Source organism: Ahaetulla prasina, chromosome 2, assembly GCF_028640845.1.
Source record: "Ahaetulla prasina isolate Xishuangbanna chromosome 2, ASM2864084v1, whole genome shotgun sequence".
Taxonomy (NCBI): Eukaryota; Metazoa; Chordata; class Lepidosauria; order Squamata; family Colubridae; genus Ahaetulla; species Ahaetulla prasina.
The window spans coordinates 202859751-202874265 of record NC_080540.1 but is presented as its reverse complement, the minus strand read 5'-3'; the positions used below and the strand labels follow the sequence as shown (position 1 = coordinate 202874265).

Here is a 14515-nt window from a genome sequence, read left to right as displayed (position 1 = left end):
ACTCCAATCAGATAAGAACAGCTAATGTCGCCTATATTTTCTATAAATCACCACAGAGTGTAGCTCACTGCATGTGTTATTTATAGGAACTGTTCAGTTATAAAGATATTTAGCTAGTTTAAGCAAGTAATAACTTGGAATGAAAGACACATTTATTTGATGTTCTATCTCATTAACTCTTTTTAACACTTGGTTTACCATGCCTAGGCGCTAAAGTCACGAGAAATAGTGGTGAAAAGCTACAGGAATTGAGTTTAGCTATAATGATAGCGCCATACAGAATGGCAGGAATCATTCAAAACCAAAGGTCAGACCTAAAAGTCACCAGATTTAATTCTAATTAAAAATTAACATGGCAGCCCAAATCTTTGCCTTGACTTTCAATAGAACAGTCGTAACTCTTAACAGTGCATTTGGGGGCTTGGAAAGTAGATTTTTGAAATCTAGAAGTAGAATATAGATTGGACTCTGTAAAATAACTGAGAAGAGTAGTTGCTTCAAAATACCCTGAAAGCACAAACATATGCTGGGTGCCTCTAGTTTGATAAACTAGCAGCAGATCTCTCCTGGGTATATTGGGACATTACATATTGTATTCTTTTAGGATACCAGAATAATGAAAAACAATGCTGAAGTAATTGAATCCTTGATGTTGCTCTCAATATTTCCCTTGCTATTATTTATTTACTTAGCATACGGCATTTGTACATTAAAAGCCAGGAAGTCTACAATGTTATTACAGAGAAATTTGACTGCTTAGAACTGCTAGTTCGTTTAGTTCACACTCCAGGGTGCACTGCAGGGGACAAACTAGCTCCACACCAAGAGTGGCTATGGCTAATGACCTTCTGTGGGAATGTCAGCATCATCCAGGGCTTTTTTCCACAAATTTTGCCTCATATTCAGGTAAGTCCAGTGCCAGTTGGTTTCTTGCTATTGCACAAGGCACCGTTAGCTTCCCACTAGAATGGTATCTATTTATCAACTTGCACTTTTGCATGCTTTCAAACTTTTAGGTTAGCAGAAGCTGAGACAAGTGATGGAAGCTCATTCCATCACATGGTCCTGGGACTCTAACTGATGGAGTACAGAGAGCCGACTTTTTCTGGCCAGCAAATCCAACCTCTTTAAGCTGCTGAGCCACCATGCTTCTTCTCAATTATATCAGCAATGACTTTTTAGGGTTTTTTTTTTTGTAAAAACTGGGATGTTTGATATTTATCATTAGTGCTCCACTGAAAATGACACGTTTGTGGAGCAATTTACAACAATGTCTGAATAGAGCAGGACTGCTAGTATTAACTGGCATCCTTTGGAGAATGAAAATCATGTCCTATTGATGAATTTATATAAAAATTTAAGAGGTATGAGGTAAAAATGTTTCTCTCTTTCACTCTTCTTGATACCAAACAATGCTAATTAATATTATGTACCTATTACATTTAAAAACAAACATGAAACAGAACATCTGGTACCTTTGCTGCTTTAGCATTCCTTATCGTAATCAGTTGTTGGGCTATAACAGAAAGAACTTCAATGTCAATTCGATTGAATTCATCAAAGCAGCACCATGCTCCAGATTGTGCCAAACCACTGAAGAAACGCCCCATCATCTGAAACAATATGTATACATGATGTTATGCTGTCTTAAATATTTATCCTCAGATCAGTTGTAGTTTCAAGTATCAACTCCTAAAGTGAGTAATGAGAGGGATGCGTACATCCAAGTTTCATGAGGTCTGTGTTAAATCTCTGCATTACTTCATCAAAACAATAGAAGCGTATTTCAGATTTACTCTGACTTGTTTGTATGTTTGATACCAACTGGCTCATTCACCCAAAGTAAATTAGAGCCTAATGAATTAAAATGCAAACTATAGTTTGCATAGTTGCATTTTAAGAGCTGTGGTGGTGCAGTGGTTAGAATGTAGTACTGCAGGCTACTTCTGCTGACTGCCAACTGCCAGCAGTTTGATCCTGATTGGCTCAAGGTTGACTCAGCCTTCCATTCTTCTGAGGTTGGTAAAGTAAGGACCCAGATTGTTGGGGGCAATATGCTGACTCTGTAAACCGCTTAGAGAGGGCTGTAAAGCATGTGAAGCGGCATATAAAGTCTAAGTTTTATTGCTATTGCTATAGTTTGAAGCTGATTTATGGACAATTTTGTGTGCTGCTATTGGACATTACATCTAAACTTGGAATTCTGCTTTAACGGTTATGTTGTGACCCAGGTTCCTGGACCCGGACTCCTGGACTTGGATGATTCAGAAAGTGAGGGAGAAGACCTGGCCAGCCCTGCTTCTCTTGAGCCCTTTCCCTCCCTGGCACCCACTCAAAGGGAGGAGGAGGGGCCGGCAACGCCTGATTCTCTGGAGCCTTCTTCTGATTTGGCAACGCCCCAAGAACAGTTTTGGAGTGATGCAAGATTACGTAGACGTGATCGGCGTGCGCAGCAGCGGAAGAGTTGGGACAAAGCCAAGTCATAATTGTCATGCAGTGACATCTGCAGAGACTATAAATAGGAGGCGGGACTTCCTGGTTTTTTGTCTTGGACAAAGCAATGAATTGGCGCGAGCTAACTGTCTCAATGGAGGGAAGAATATATTCGTGAGTAATTCTGGCCTTATCTATAATTTCCTCGTTATCTCCAGAAACTTGGCAGGCCCGTGGGTAGACGTGGCCAGGACATGTATCTATGTAAATAAAAGGAGAAAAGAAGGCCTCTGACTGACTCTTTGCTGGGAGTATTAGGGGGAGGGAAACAGAACAGGTTATGGCTACATTGCTTTATCCCAACTTCAAAGAGAAATGTGAAGGAGAGACTCAAAACTGAAACGTAGTCCATAAAACTAAAAGGCAGGTATAGATGCTTTCATGGTTCTTTCCATCTTTTTTTAATGGCAACAAACTTCTTTACCCGCCATGCTTCAGCACTCCTTCACAGCACTGTATAGCAACCAGGCCAGGCTTTTTATAACTGATTGTGGATGATTTCATTCATCAATATTTATATGTAGATGTTAAAAGCATAGTTACTCTTAGAATCTATACCAACAGTTTAATAGATGCAATTACTGAGTGACCTAATAGACTTTGCTGTCATTTTCCACTCACTTTATGCAAACATTTGTCCACCCCTTTAGAGATCAGGTTAAACTTTTGTACTGATTGCCAACCAGCGCTAAAAAAAAAAAAGGAAAACAACAAAAAAGAGATGGATTGCATCCATCAAAGAAAGGGACTGAGTTACTTAGCAATACATTCACAGATTTTCTGGATAAACATTTAAACCGGACAGTGGGGACAGAGAATTAACTGATAAGGAAAATTTCTGTCCCCAGCAATCGAAAACTAAAAGGGTTATCAGTGCATGTAACATAGATGTCTGTATGGGTAAGACTATCAACCATGCTATCAAGCAAAACCAAGCATTTAACAGTGAGTGCCATACCATGTGCACTAAACCAACAGGTGGCATGAAAGTAGGGGCAGTCAACACAGGTTATGTAGACAGTAAACACAAGATCAATCCAAATGGACTCAAATGTCTATACACCAATGCACAGAGTATGAGGAATAAACAGGGTGAATTAGAAATCCAAGTAAATGAGGGTAGATATGATATTGTTGCCATTACGGAAACTTGGTGGGATGAAACTGACAAATGGAACATACAGCTAGAGGATATAAATTATTTAAAAGAAATAGACCAAATAAAAGAGGAGGTGGAGTTGCACTATATAAGAAATAACTACATCTCTACAGAAATAGAGCACAACAATGATGAAAATCATCTTGAATGTATTTGGGTCAATATAAAAGGGTGAAAACGATATTGCCATAGGTCTATACTATAGGCCACCCAACCAAACAGAGGAAGTAGATGAACTTTTGCTAGTCAGCTAACTAAGGTATGTAGGAAGCACATCACAGTAGTAATGGGGATTTTAACTACCCTGACATCAACTGGGAAACAAACTCTGCACCAAGTGGAAGATCCAACAGGTTCCTAACAAACCTAGCAGACAACTTTGTTTCCCAAAAATAGAGAAGGCGACAAGGGGTCAGCCATATTGGACTTAATTCTCACTAACAGAGATGAAATGATAGAAGGTGTTGAAGCTACAGGAACCTTGGGGCAAGTGACCACGCAATATTGGAATTCAACATTAAGCAAATACAAGTAGTAGAACAAAGTCAAACTAGAGTCTTGGACTTTAAGAGAGCTAATTTCAATAAACTTAGAGAGATCTTGAGAAGGATTCAATGGATGAGAATCCTCAGGGGAAAACAACTCAAGAAGCTTGGGAAATTTTGAAAAGTGAGATTATAAAAGCACAGTCTAACACAATACCAATGAAGAAGAAAATAGTAGATCACAAAAGAAACCAGCATGGATGCATAAAGAACTATCTGACAAATTGAAAGACAAAAGGACAAATATAAAAAGTGGAAAGAGGGGCAAATAACTAAGGCAGAATATCAGCAACAGCCCGAGCCTGTAAAGATGAAGTGAGGAAAGCTAAGGCTCACAATGAACAAAGGCTAGCGACAAAAGTAAAAATAATAAAAAGCTTCTTCCAACATGTTAAAAACAAGAAAAAGTCAAGGAAACAATTGGCCCATTGCTGGGAGAAAGTGGCAAGAAGATGACAAGCAACAGGAGAAAGCAGATCTACTTAACTCATATTTTGCATCTGTCTTTACACAAAAGGAAAAACAATCCAACCTATCAAAAACAGCACTACAAAAACAGATTAGAAACACAAGTTAAAATAGGGAAGAAAATGGTAAGTGAACACCTGTCTACCCTAGACGAGTTCAAATCACCAGGACCGGATGGATTACACCCCAAGGTTCTGAAGGAACTGGCAGACGGATCTCAGAACCACTGAACTATATCTTTCAAAGATCCTGGAGCACAGGGAGCTGCCAGAGGACTGGAAAAGAGCTGATGTAGTTCCCATCTTCAAAAAGGAAAAACAGATCCAGGAAACTACAGACCTATCAGTCTGACCTCAATACCGGGAAGATTCTGGAAAAGATAATCAAGCAACGAATCACCGAACACCTAGAAGCAAACAAAGTAATAACCAAAAGCCAACATGGGTTTGTCAAAACAGATCATGCCAGACTAATCTTATCGCATTCTTTGACAAAATGACAAAATTAGTAGACCAGAGGAATGCTGTTGATATAATTTACTTGGACTTCAGTAAAGCATTTGATAAAGTAGACCATAACCTACTACTAGATAAAGTAGAAAATGTGGGTTAGACAGCACCACCACCAGATGGATTCGTAACTGGCTGACCAACCGCACTCAACGTGTAGTCCTCAACGGAACTACATCCACATGGAGGAAGTATGCAGTGAGTACCCCAAGGCTCTGTTTTAGGCCCAGTACTCTTCAACATCTTCATCAATGACTTGGACGAGGGATAGATGGGGAACTCATCAAATTTGCAGATGACACCAAGCTGGCAGGAATAGCCAACACTCCAGAAGATAGGCTCAAGTTACAGAAAGATCTTGACAGACTTGAACATTGGGCGCTATCTAACAAAATGAAATTCAACAGTGAAAAAGTAAGGTTCTACATTTAGGCCAAAAACAAAATGCACCAGTACCGTATATGTGGTACCTTGCTCAATAGTAGTACCTGTGAGAGGGATCTTGGAGTCCTAGTGGATAACCATCTAGATATGAGCCAGCAGTGCAGCAGCTGTTAAAAAGCCAACACAGTTCTGGGCTGCATAAACAGAGGATAGAATCAAGATCACGTGAAGTGCTAGTACCACTTTATAATGCCTTGGTAAGGCCACACTTGGAATATTGCATCCAGTTTTGGTCGCCACGATGTAAAAAAGATGTTGAGACTCTAGAAAGAGTGCAGAGAAGAGCAACAAAGATGATTAGGGGACTGGAGGATAAAACATATGAAGAACGGTTGCAGGAACTGGGTATGTCTAGTTTAACAAAAAGAAGGACCAGGGGAGACATGATAGCAGTGTTCCAATATCTCAGGGGCTGCCACAGAGAAGTGGGAGTCGGGCTGTTCTCCAGAGCACCTGAGGGTAGAACAAGAAGCAATGGGTGGAAACTGATCAAGGAAAGAAGCAACTTAGAACTAAGGAGAAATTTCCTGACAGTTAGAACAATTAATAAGTGGAACAACTTGCCTTCAGAAGTTGTGAATGCTCCAACACTGGAAATTTTTAAGAAAATGTTGGATAACCATCTGACTGAGATGGTGTAGGGTTTCCTGCCTGGGCAGGGGGTTGGACTAGAAGGCCTCCAAGGTCCCTTCCAACTCTGATGTTATGTTAAAAGTTCCAAGAGTGATTAATGTCCTCTAAGGATTCTCTCTAATTTGCATCAATTCTTCATTTTTCCAATGATAAAAGAATTAGCAACGCTTACAAGTTCTGAGCAATGAGGAAAACATGTATGTAAATCAAGCAATTATGTATTTGAATATTTAAGGAGCAGGTTCTAGCTTATTTAATAAACTAAGATTAGGCACATCACATCTAAACAAAGCTACTGACCTTGCAACGACCAGTATGAAAGGGACTGAACAGACAGATAGATAGAATAATTGTACAATAATCCAATTTGCTGTAATTAATTCTGTTAGAGGAATCATTAACATGAGAAATAATTTCTTTAACATCCTATCTTACCAAGGGCCTTTAATGTTTAGTTCCCCATAAAATTATTGGTTGTTTTTTTCTACATAGTTTCAAACCCGCTCTTTCATTCAATTATCTCATTCTATTCTAGGTAAGGTGTCCAAAGATTGATCAATTGAGCACTGGATGAAAATGACTGGCTCATGTTTGATATTATTATTATTATTCTACAGAAATTATTACTATGCTTTACTACAAACAAACAAAAAACAATTCTCCTGTTTCTGTAAACCTACTTGAATGCCATACCTTGTAATCCAAGCCATCTGAACAGTTGAACACCACACATTGGATGGCAAGTGCTTTTGCAAGATCTTTCGTAGTCTCTGTTTTTCCAGTTCCGGCAGGTCCAGCTGGAGCTCCCCCTAGGTCAAGCTGCAGGGCTCCCATCAGGCAAAGATAGCAACGATCCTGGTGAGATTTAATGTATATTCAATTAACATGTGTATAATATTGTAAGGCAATCTGAATATGAAATAACTACAACTGCACAATTAGGTTGCAGCATCAAGTCATACAGAAATTATATAGGAAATTGATGGAACTCTGATTTAATTTTGGACTCTTGGGGGGGAAAGAAAAAGCAATTGGTTTCCTGAAACCCTTTTTCTTTACTTCTAAATCTGTCCCTAATGTAGTCCTGAGGCTATGTAGGCTAGAGACTTTTTGCTTAGAACTGAAATCAGGACACAGCAATTAATTTTATTTTTCACCTTACGCTTAAACTAGTCTCATGGGGCTACCCCAATCAATCTAAGGGACCTGTATTGTATTTATTTTTTCTGCTCCTTTATCAATGTCTCTATTCATTTTTTGGTGTGGGAAAGAGGGTAAGAAGTCCTATTACAAAGGTACTTTTAACTGCAAGTTCTACCTTGTGAGAGGAAAAAGTTTAGCCTCAAAGCTCTGGGGTGATCATCCCTATCACTCAATGTCATCAACCTTCATTCTACCACTTTTAGCCTCCCTCTGTTAACCTGCTGTTCCTTTGCTGTATTTCCTGTTTCCTCTGCCTTTTTTTCATTTTCCAAACCTCTCTTGCCACAGTCTCTTTCCATTGAAATAATTTACCCATCTGCAAGAGGTAATTTCTTAAACTTTACAGGTAAGAAAATAACAGCAACACATTACCGTGAGTGGTGTTATCACTAATCTTGGACATGCACCCAAGTATTCATAGGCATAGGTATATTGAGATAAAGCCATTCTTGCCACACAGTTATCTAAATCGAGGTCCCAATAGTAGCGCAGTTGTCTTTGCCAGTCAAAATTGTCCACAGAATCCACCTTGCCAAATAATAGAAAATATTATTTTTTTTTTTAAATGGAAAACCTACACATATTCTTTAAACAAAATAAATGTACCTTTTGTTGTACAAGTTCTGTAACAATGTCTCTTGCGTGTACATCAATAGTAATCAGAGCCGTTATAATATTTCGGTGAATTTTAGGAAGGCTGCCGCGGACTAGTGAAGCCAATGCATTTAGTCTCTGTGAAGTGAAAGCAAATAAAATGTCCTGAGTTAACATAATGCCTTGCACTGAAAGGACAGAAATAGGTTAAATTGAAGAAAATGATATGGAATCCAAAAAAAAATCATAGGAACTTTCTTGAATATTTTCATCAGCAATGAAGATCATTGCCGTATTTTATATTGTTTCAGGGATCTCTGCGAAACAGGATATAAATAGTCATCTATTCAAGAACTTCTCAGATATGTGAAATGTTTTTTTAGTAGGCATTTCAGACTAGAATGACTTACGCTTTATATAAAAAGCCACCCATCCACAATAATTATTTTGATTTTAAAATATTTCTACATTTTATATTTAAAAAAATATAAAATAACACCAATATGTTAAAAATAAATAAAAGATATTGAACATTCACCTCAAAATTCTCATTTTCAAACTCTTCCAAAGCTACTAAATGATCTTGATCTTCTCCTTCTAAACACTGAGTGAGATCACGACACCACATGAGCTGAGAAATAGTCAGCACAACCTATAAAAAGAAAATGAAACAGAATTCAGCCAGACATATCATGTGCTGGAGGGGATATCTAGTTTTCTTAGATTTTATCATTTAAACATTCTGATTTTAGTATTTAAACATTCCTGAGTATTTCTACCACACAAAACTTCTGAGCTTTCAGAACCATGCTTCAACAATCTGAGTCCAGCAGGCTTATTACCCCACTGATCTTTACCACCCATCTGAATGCTTCTGAAATTGGTTCAGTATAAGCAGCTACATCTATTAACAGTTAACCTAGGAACACATAATATTTATCTGACAGATTTCTGCAATAAAATTGGGAATATCCCAAGAGCTCAACTATTGCCAAGGAGCAGTATACTGAATTCCTAAGATAAAGCAATAATATGATTGTGCATGTCAAGCCATTAAAGAGAGTGGTTTACCTGAGAAGGATGTCCAGCAATAACCCACTCTGTTCTTTCTCTGGTTTGATAATCTGCAATGGCAGCTTTGCTCAGTCGTCTAAGGGAAGTAAACATTGCTTCTTCAACTTTACCGAGCCAGTCTTCAACATTTCCTCTGGCCTTAAGTCCTTTTCCCAAGCCAACCTAAAAAGGCAAATCTTCCATTCACTGGGAGGTAACTGTTATGTGTTTTTCCCCCAGAATTCAGATCACTCTTCTTCCTCAGCTAATGCCAGGTAGGCAAACTCCAGTAAATATGTTTTACTACAAAATAATTAATGGTGTAATTCATGGAATTACATGGAAAAAAAATGCTTCAAAAATTCTTTGTACAAAAGTGCTAGTTTCTTTTTAAATATTCTCCATCTCAAATATGACTTTTTAAAATAACTGATTCAGCAATATTCAGACACCTAATATTCTATTTGTTCTAACACAGTACCAAAAAAGCGAATCCAGCATGACGTTCTACCAGAAAAATAGTCTATTTGGAAAAAAATGGAATCATGAAGAACCAGTTTACTTTCACTGGTATGTGAATAGTTATAATTCTTGCCTATCGGAAAAACTAAAACATCAGATATTAAATGGTATCTAATACTATAGAGTGATTTTATATCCAAAAATATAGCCTTCCATTCATCCACCCTTTACAGGTCTCTTGCAACATACCTTTCGGTGAATTATCTTATTTATAATTACCATGAGCATAGGCATTTTTATAGGCATTTTCCTAGAATTTTTTTTAAAAATGCTTACCCTTTCACCTTCGGGGGACAGCATTGCTAGAATATCATTTGTGAGAACTTTTTCTTCTCCCTCAGCTGGTGCCATGTAGGCAAACTCCAGTTTAGAAATAGAATCAAAACATTTCCTTAAATGAGGCTGAACTGCTTGAGGATTGCGAGTTTGGGCCAATATTTCCAAGAGCTCATCATTCGATAAAAAGTAGAATCTGACATAACATTAAAAGTTGTAAAATGCAAATTTAAATACAAATGAAGCCTACTTAATGTTTTATAAGTATACTTATTAGTCTTTCCAAAGTCAGGAGGACTTAACATGTCTAACGAACAAAAATAAAAAAGAACTGGGTGGATCATTTTAAGTAGCATTCTTGACTTTAGCTTTATGAAAGTATAACATATTTCAATGGTACATACTTTTATTTAAATTTACAGACGGCCTTTATTTAAATGGTGCGAGATGGCCTTTAAACATCTAATTAAATTCACTGTTTGCAATGAGTATCATTTTAAATAAATAAGAAACTGGCAATGATAATCCTAAACTGAACTAATTAAGTCCTAATTACTTTCAATGGAAGCAAATTAACTCTTTCATTTAAATCAATGAGATCCAATACATGTAAACTTTGCCAGGATTGTATTCCTGGCTAATAAAGGATAAAGCAACAGAACAGATGACTTAATTATTTTCTTACTGATTCTTAACTAACCTTGGGAAAATGACTCTCTTGGATTCCAAATAGGCCTCCAGACATTTCTGAATCTGATCAAGAAGAGCATTATTATTCTGAAAGGTCTCTAAAAGGCCTGTGTCAGAGAAAAATAATGGATAAAAGTGTAAAATGAAAACAGGTACTGTCTGAAGATGAATTTTAGCACATGCCTATATTTCATAGTATGGTATAGCCTTTATTGTCATTGTACATCATGTATACAACAAAATTGGTTTTCAAACCATGTTATCCTATGAGATGCAGTCTTTTGAAATGTATTAGACAAAAGCAGAATAAGTATTAATTTAATATGTGATATGGACAACTTTTAGATCCTACTCAGATGACATGTAACATATATGGAATGTTTTTATTCACTGAATGTAGTGCTGAGGGTATTAAGAATTTTTTCCCAGAAATCCTGGGGAAAAAAATATTCTAGAGGAACAGGGAAAGAACGGTAAAAGCACATTAAAGACAAGTAAAAGGTTTATAAAGGAATAAGCACTTTTCAATACAAAATGAGTTCAGAATATGTAAGGAGTTGTGCATACACCATTATTTGACAAATTTCTGAGTAGATGTAGGCAACAAGATGTGTGGCTGCCTTTGAATGGAACAAATACATGGTTTCATGCAAACAGCATGTAATTTAGACATACTATATTATTACCAGGCTGAGTAGCAGCACGGAGGGCATTAGGCAGTCGATTCACTTTCCTCATAACTTCCTTCCAAGACTTATCTACTTGCAAGAACATTTTGGCTTCTGCGGGCAACTGTCTTTGAATATCGGGAGCACTGAAAATGCTTTCTAAATAGAGCCAATTCCTCTGACATGTCAGCCATTCCTCCTAAAAAAAAGAAAGGTAGACATAAAGGTATCAGAAAAATGTTATTCATAACCTTTGGAAATGCTCCTTTCTATTTGTGTGCAACAAAAATTACCCAGGGCACACTTTACACGTATAACTGGGGTGCTTTCCCTCCACAAATGTATGGGTGTGGATACTGGTTCTCAAACAAAACTGCCACCAATCTATTTCAGCAGAAATAATAATAACCCTTTCAAAATCTTTTTATAGTGACGTTATTTAATATTCCCTGAAATTAGTGCCAATACTTTCTTTACATCTCTTCAAGCCTTTAATAAAGAAGAATCAACGCCACTTGACTGATAAACTAAATTTATTTGTTAGGTCCTTCAAGAGCTCAAGACGGTCAGCATTTTCCCCATAACAAGAGTGGGTTGAGAGATAGTGATAGTTGAGAGATACTGCTCCAATGTCATATCTTAGGTAAGAGAGGTCCTGAACCTGGATCTCTTTGAATCTAGTTGACTATTTTAATTATGATCTATGTGAGCTCTTAAATATTAACATTCTAAAGGATATTCTTGTACAATAAAGTAAAGCTCTTCCCCTTGAAGAGCACCCAGAGACTCCAGCTAGTCCAGAATGCGGCTGCGCGGGTTATTGAGGGAGCCGTTCGGAGCTCCCATGTAACATCCATCCTGCGCAGACTGCACTGGCTGCCTGTTGTCTTCCGGGTGCGCTTCAAGGTGTTAGTTACTACCTTTAAAGCGCTCCATGGCTTAGGACCGGGATACCTACGGGACCGTCTACTGCCAACGTCTATCTCCCAACGACCGGTGCGCTCTCACAGAGAGGGGCTCCTCAGGGTGCCGTCAGCCAAGCAATGTCGGCTGGCGGCCCCCAGGGGGAGGGCCTTCTCTGTGGGGGCTCCTACCCTATGGAACGAGCTTCCCCCTGGACTCCGACAAATACCTGACCTTAGGACCTTCCGCCGCGAACTTAAAACCTACTTATTTCGTCTTGCTGGACTCGCTTAAATTTTATATTTTAAATTGATTTATGGGTTTTTAAATTTTTTAGTAAATTTAAGAGGGAATATTTTTATCTATAAGTAGCCAAATTAAATAGGTTTTTTAAGGGTTGTTTTTAGTTTAGTATTGTTGTTTTCTTTCTGTATTTTATTTGTGGCTGTACACCGCCCTGAGTCCTTCGGGAGAAGGGCGGTTTATAAATAAAATTATTATTATTATTATTATTAAAGTATCTCTCAAGTTAAGCTTGACTCCTAGTGACATTACCAGGGTTTTTTGGGGGTTTTTTTTGGCAACAATCAAAAACACTTTACTGTTGCCTTCTTCTAAGTTATAAGTGAGGTTACAGCCTTTCATTTTCTTGGAGACCTCCCATTCAAATTACTAGTTGGTCTGACTGAATTTAGCTTTTTTGAGATTAGCTAAAATGCTGCCAAGTGAGCTGTGCCCAAAATGAACTAAGTGTGTACATTATCAACATGATGTCTTTCTTTTAAGACAAACTTCAAAATGTAAAAGAAATTATTTAAAAATATGGTACGCACCAATGTCTGATTGAATAAAGAGAGCTGCTTCTGCCATTCATCAACGCGTGGCTTGAGAGGGCCTACATACCGTGAAGAGGCAATCGTTGCTACATTAATAGTACTATCATCAAGAATGACCTTAAAAAATAAAATAAAATAAAATAAAATAAATTTATTTTATTTAAAATAAAATAAAAATAAAAAAATAAAACAACATCCTCATTTCTATTACATGAACTTCCAGTGATACATGATAGTTTCTTGTCTCAGGATCCCCCTCCCACTTTTAAGAATTATAGAGGACCCCCAAAGAATCTTTTTTGTATGGGTTATATTTATCAATATTTACCTGCAGTGTGGGCCTAGGCCTGTGTGGGCCTCCCCCACTCCAACATACTACTGTTACTCTGGGCTCAGTGGAGGTAATAAATTGAGGACTACCTGTATCTATTATTGGTTGCACACCACCTGAATAAAAATAGCTTTGAAAATGAATTTCTCATCCTTGTGCACCATCTAAATAGTGTTAGCGTGTTAGCACTGCATTGTGTAATGGCTTCCCCAGATACTGGCTTGGATGACAAGGAAAAGCCGAGTCTGGGGACTTCGGAATGGGGTACAAAGGAGGGTCAGGAAGTAGCAGGGAATTCCGTACCCGGGAGAATGCAAAAGAAGGAGAAGAGGTCAGGAATTCATAAGGATTGTTAGGGGAGCAGCCGAATGAATGCCTGACTGAAAAGGAGAATGAAGAGACAGAGCTGGAGCCAAGAGGCTTGGATGATCAGCCAGAAGTGCAGGGCAGGTGAAAGGATGGAGTTAGAAAATATAAGGAGAAATTGCCTTCTCCACTGGATCCAGGGCACACAGGACCTGAACGGAGAATGCGCAATGGAAGTTGACAAGTCTACTCATGAGAAGGCAATGAACTGCACTGGCTGGCAGCTACTTAGCCCATCATATGGAGCAAAGCAATGTTGGAGACAACCCATCCATTTTCTGCCGTGCATGTGCTCCAACTTTATGACTTCTTTTCCCTGATTCTGGACCTGTGCCTTTTTTGCTGACCTTTTGACTAGACTTTGGATTTTGGACTTGGGCTTTAGCTTTGTGTACTGTGCTCGGACTGTGGATTTGTATCTCGACTTCAGACCTTTTGTGCAGATTTATGGACTTGTTCTTTGCCCTCAGACTTGATGCAGCTCAGGGCTTGGACTCATTGGGAATTGCATTTTTTTCATGTGAGCAAGCCCTGGGAAGCAATCTTAGGGGCTTTCAAAGCCTCAGTAAAGACTTCAAACTCTCCTGGTGTGTATGCATGTGTGAGCAGGACAGGACACACTGTAAATACCAGAAGAATTACTTGTTCTCTCACTGAGGCTTGGTATGCTTGATCAATAAAATAAAAATGGTAAAGATATTAGCCACCAACAGGCCAACAAAAAGGAATTTTTATTTTAAAGCTGGTTGATCTCATTGCATATATGTGGACTCCAATAGGTGACTGTTTTCCTAGAGCAGAAAGGTAGGGAGTGGCAGGGCA

The 14515-nt window shown here is 38.2% G+C and overlaps 1 protein-coding gene across 1 annotated transcript in view; it reads right to left on the bottom strand.

Moving 5' to 3' along the window:
* The window catches only part of DNAH6 (dynein axonemal heavy chain 6), a 187960-nt gene that overhangs the window by 142990 nt on the left and 30455 nt on the right, over positions 1-14515 (bottom strand). Inside the window, exons 18-27 of the mRNA XM_058168036.1 lie at positions 12994-13113; positions 11276-11456; positions 10600-10696; positions 9900-10095; positions 9120-9284; positions 8587-8700; positions 8061-8186; positions 7827-7982; positions 6945-7106; positions 1476-1613 (exon numbers count right to left, since the gene is read on the bottom strand). Coding sequence (XP_058024019.1) covers positions 1476-1613; positions 6945-7106; positions 7827-7982; positions 8061-8186; positions 8587-8700; positions 9120-9284; positions 9900-10095; positions 10600-10696; positions 11276-11456; positions 12994-13113 — 1455 coding nt within the window. The remainder of the gene's footprint in view (positions 1-1475; positions 1614-6944; positions 7107-7826; positions 7983-8060; positions 8187-8586; positions 8701-9119; positions 9285-9899; positions 10096-10599; positions 10697-11275; positions 11457-12993; positions 13114-14515) is intronic.